At 33.4% G+C, this 4,839-nt stretch overlaps 1 protein-coding gene across 3 annotated transcripts in view; it reads right to left on the minus strand.

The window, feature by feature from the left end:
- COPS4 (COP9 signalosome subunit 4) overlaps positions 1 to 4,839 on the minus strand; it is a 42,558-nt gene that overhangs the window by 5,921 nt on the left and 31,798 nt on the right. For 2 of the 3 annotated variants that reach the window (XM_011356343.2, XM_011356345.2), the window contains exon 8: positions 3,252 to 3,367. In XM_011356343.2, coding sequence (XP_011354645.1) covers positions 3,252 to 3,367 — 116 coding nt within the window. Of the gene's footprint in view, positions 1 to 1,624; positions 1,710 to 3,251; positions 3,368 to 4,839 lie in introns of all 3 variants that reach the window. The other variant, XM_011356344.2, reaches the window with a different exon arrangement.

Genomic DNA, 4,839 nt, shown 5'->3' on the forward strand with positions numbered 1-4,839 from the left:
GAAGAAGTTATGGGGGTTCAGAATAAGCTGGTGACAATATGAAATGAAGGAAAATACATGCATTTCAGGTACACCTAAGAGATAAAACTAAAAGGATTCTGGGCATCAAAGAAGAGAAGAGATCAAGGACAAAGAATGCTGGATAAAGTGAACAATGTGGTTTTTGGATGGTTGGTTGATTGGTTGTTGTGGGAGGCAGACAAGGAGGGGAATAATGAATTCAGTTTGGGATATGTTCTTTCTGAGATGCCCACAAAGCAAACAGGTAAGAAATGCCCAGCAATCAATTACAGCCACTGAGTCTGGAACTTAGAAAAGAGACTTACACTAAGGTAAATCTAAGCATTGAGTGTACAGAGATGGTAACTAAATCAATGGGAATTGATGAGATTACCTAGGGAAACTTAGCAGAGTGAGGATAAAAGGCCTAGAAATAAGTCCTAAGCAGCCCTAATATTTAAATTTAAAGGCACTATACAAATCTATAAAGATGACTGGGAAAAATATCTGGATAAGTAGAAGGGAAAGCAGAAGAATGGGGTGATGACAGAAGTCAAGATGATGGGGGCAGGGAGGGAGGTATCAAAAAGGAGTGATTGATCAACCTTATTTGATATGATGAAAATTCAAGATGAGGCCTGAAAAGATAAAGGGATTTTTGTTAATATGGGAGAGACCTAAGTACATTTAAATATTGATGGAAACAAGCCGAGAGAAAAAGAAAGTATGAAAACAGACAAAATAACTGGTAAGCCCAGGTTCCTAAAAATGTATGTTTGTTTGTTTGTTTATTTTGGAGGGGAAATGGCAGAGAAGGGATCCAAAGTGGAGAAGCTGGAGAGGGAGACAGAAATCATCTCCAGTATAATATGAAGAAAAATAAAGAAAGAATTAGATCTACATTTAACGCTTACAAGTTTATGAATCTGATAAAGAAGATAATTTCACACTGATAGCTTTTTTTCCTCCTGTGAAATAAAAAACAAGGCCCTCTACTGAGATAGGAGAAAACTCAGAGATTAAGAAAAATTAAATTTGAAAAAAATCATTGCAGAGTAAGAAGAATGAACTAAAGAAATACATCAAGAATCTCAGGTAGTGTTGAAGACCCATGACCTTGAATTTGCAGTGGTATATCAATTTGATGCTCTGACTCTTCTCTGTAGCGACTCACTACAGGCATGGAAAAGACAGAGAATGGGTTCATTCAAAGTGAACTTTTGCTGGACAGGTGGAACAAAAAGTTAACAAACAAGTGTCCTGGGGGCAACTATAAAAGAGTAATAAATGAATCATGGAATCCAAGCTGGATAGGAAGAGCATTAAAGACAAAAAAGGGCTGGGCGACTGAAAGAAAGTAAGAGTCAAAGAACCAGAGGCATCAATGCAGTCAAGGAAAAGCTGATGTAGAAGTAACTGAGACAGACCACCAGAAAGAGAGGAAAATGGTTATGGTCACAGCAGGATATTTCAAATTAAAATTTCACAAATGGAATGGTTCTGGGCACGTCAAGGTCCACAGTATAAATGAGGCAGGAATAAGGGCTGAGGAATATTAGACAATAATAAATATACAACACCTCACTGACATTTCATTAGGTTAGAAACAAGCAAAACCTCTTACTTTCAAAATGAACTATTCCATCAATCTGATCAATAAATCCATTCATTCGTCCTTCTGTTATCATTTGTGATGCTATCTTTTCTGCCTGTTTAAAAAAAAAAATAAATTCTCAGACATGTTATCATATCTAACACATTCATATATGATAAGACAATTGAAAGCTCTTGGTTTAGCTACATATCACAAAGCTTATGTATGTGTTGATCTACATTCATTGTAAGAGTAAATCTTGTAAATCTGTCTATATATCCCCTCAAATGTTTCTGGTTACAAGTCATATTTTAAGTTAACCAGGATCTGTTTTGCTTGTTGTGAGATTTTGGACAAAAATCCAGCCTTCTTACTAATAATTATCTCTGCTTAAAATCAAACTAACAATTTTTTTTTTTTCTTCACTGGGATCTGCACCTCAAACAAAACAAAACAAAACAAAACAAAACCCTAGTTTTTCTTATTTTATTTCATTTCAATTTTCAGTGTTTACCACTCCAAAACCTCTTTAAGAAAGCAATATTTTTGAAGAAAAAATTGAAAGGAGGAATAGATGTTCTGATTTAAGAGAGAATTGAGAGGATTTAAAAGACAATTAAAGGGGAGCTACCTAGCTCCTAAAGACATAGCTCAAGTACTACTGTGTAAGCAAACTGGCTTGTGACTCAGTCATTTCAGCAATTCTGACCATCTTAACAATCAATCCCAAATCACTTCTGAATAGACTGTGACTAGCATTTATTGTTAAAAATATATTCTCTTTCCTTGGTCTCAGAAAGGGATCATACCTCAAAGCCTAAGAAGAAAGCATCATTTAATGGCAACTGAAACCTTGGTTCCCAAATTGTTCTACTTCTTTTACTGTGTATTGAATGTGTACATGTAAAGGAACTGTGTCAGAAAATCTTAAATTAAAATTGTACTAACACATAACAGGGAATATGACCCATAACTACATGACTTTAAAGTCTGCAAGTTAGGTAAAAGTAAGGTTAATTGCTTGCTTTTACTATTATTTAAAATTAAGAGAATGTTTTATAAATAAATGATATTGAAATATTCTCTAAATACTATTGGTACTTTGTTGGGATTTATACATAGTCAACTAAATCTTTTTCATGACGAAGAATAAAATTAACTCCCTCCCTAATAACTCAGTCAACTTCTTAAGTTAAATCAAGCTCAGAAGTTACAATAAAATAACCTGGCATATTATCACAGTCATTCTCTCAAAGAGAAGAAATATTTAACCTTTGAGTCAATCTAGGGCAGAAAAAAGAAGTAAGGTATGTATCGATATCTTAAATTAGTCAGAAATCAGAAACCAGTATGAAGTGGATTTAAACAGACTCTAAGCAAAGATATTCTCACAAAATGAGTATCATAACCTGAAACCCCTTTAAGATTTCCATTCTAGGTCATTTTATCATAAAATACAAACAAAAAACAAAGACAATTACATTACAGTACTATTTTAACATTTGAATAATTTACTTTTATTTACCTGAGGATTTTTATGTGTATTTTTGTTGCAGTTGCCAATATTATATAAATAAAATTATATATTTTATTTTCTCATTACATCAATAGTTTAGTCTCTTAACTTCCTTTTTATGTATTGGAAATAAGAAAATACCTTGGCTGCAGGGATCTCTAAAAGAGCTCCAAGTTCCTCAAAGGTAATATTATTATATAATTTGCTTGCAGACAACAAATTGTGTTCAATAACAGCTCTGTCCAAGATGCTAGAACCTTAAATAAATATAAATAAATGTTATAAGCTTGAACCTAGTTTTACAATCTTAAAAGATGCATCCTTTTTTTCCTTAAAATTTCTAAGCATGTAATAAATCATAATCATTGTCTTTAGTCCTATTAAAATTTAAAAGTAACTAAAGTACTTTATCTGATAATACAGTTTGAATAATATATATTAAATACAAATAACATAATTAGAAAATGAGTGATTGGCAAAGTAATTACTAACTAGCTGGATGGATTTAACCCTTTGAGTTTGGGGGGTTTGCTTCCTTGGGCTAGCTATCAGATTCATTAACTTTTTTGCTATAAGCTAACTTTTATTAACAAGCAGCAGCAAAACAATCATGAAACCTGCTCTGCAAGTTTAATAAAGTCGATACATATAGCTCAACAGAAATATCTCTATATTTTCAGTACTCACAAGCACCTTATTCTAAGGCAAATGTGAGAAATGTCTAGAATGCAGGAACAGCTAACCTTTATGAGAGATCAGGCATAGCATCCTCCCTTAAGTGGGGTAATATTGGGCCTTATAATGTCCTGGTCCTAAGGACACGCTCTGAAGATGTTAGACTAGCAGACTCACACAATTCTTTTTTCTTTCTTTCAGTTTAATTGAGATATAATTGACATATAACATTGTATTAGTTAAAGATGTACAACATAATGAGTTGATCTACGTATATAGTGCAAAAAAGATTACCACAGTAAGTTTTGATAAGATCCACCACCTCACTTAGCTACAAATTTTTCTTCTTGTGATGAGAGATCTTTTAAGATCTAGTCTCTTAGCAACTTTCAAATATAAAAACCTGACGACGTTCTGGACCTAAGGCCCCATCCCGAATGTGTTAGACTGCTGGACTCACCCAATTCTTTTTTCTTTCCAGTTTTATCCAGAGATAAACAAGCTGATCTCAAAATTCACATGGAAATTCAAGGCACTAAGAGGAGCCAAAACAATCTTCAAAAAGAACAAAGTCAGAAGACTTGCACTTTCTGATTTTAAAACTTACTACAAAGATAAAGCAACCAAGACAGTATGGGACTGGCATGAGCACAGGCAGAGAGAATCGTGGAACAGAATTTAGAGTCCAGAAATAAACTCTCACATTTATGGCCAAATGACTGTCAATAAGGATGCTAAGATAATTCAATGAGAAAATAATAGTCTTTCCAACGAATGATGCTGCAACAACTGGATATCAACATAAAGTAAGATCCCTACCTTACACCACATATAAAAATTAACTCGAAATGATGAAAGATCTAAATGTAAAAGATACAACTATAAAACTTATAGGAGAAAACAAAGAAAATCTTCAGGACCCTGGATTAGGCAATGGTTTCTAAACACCGAAAGCGCACGCAAAGAAAGAAAACAAACACATAAATTGGACTTCATCAAAATTAAAACCTTTTGTGTTTCAAAAGACACATCAAAAAAGAAACATAATGTACAC

This window comes from Pteropus vampyrus, unplaced genomic scaffold (assembly GCF_000151845.1).
Source record: "Pteropus vampyrus isolate Shadow unplaced genomic scaffold, Pvam_2.0 Scaffold25, whole genome shotgun sequence".
NCBI classification, from domain to species: Eukaryota; Metazoa; Chordata; class Mammalia; order Chiroptera; family Pteropodidae; genus Pteropus; species Pteropus vampyrus.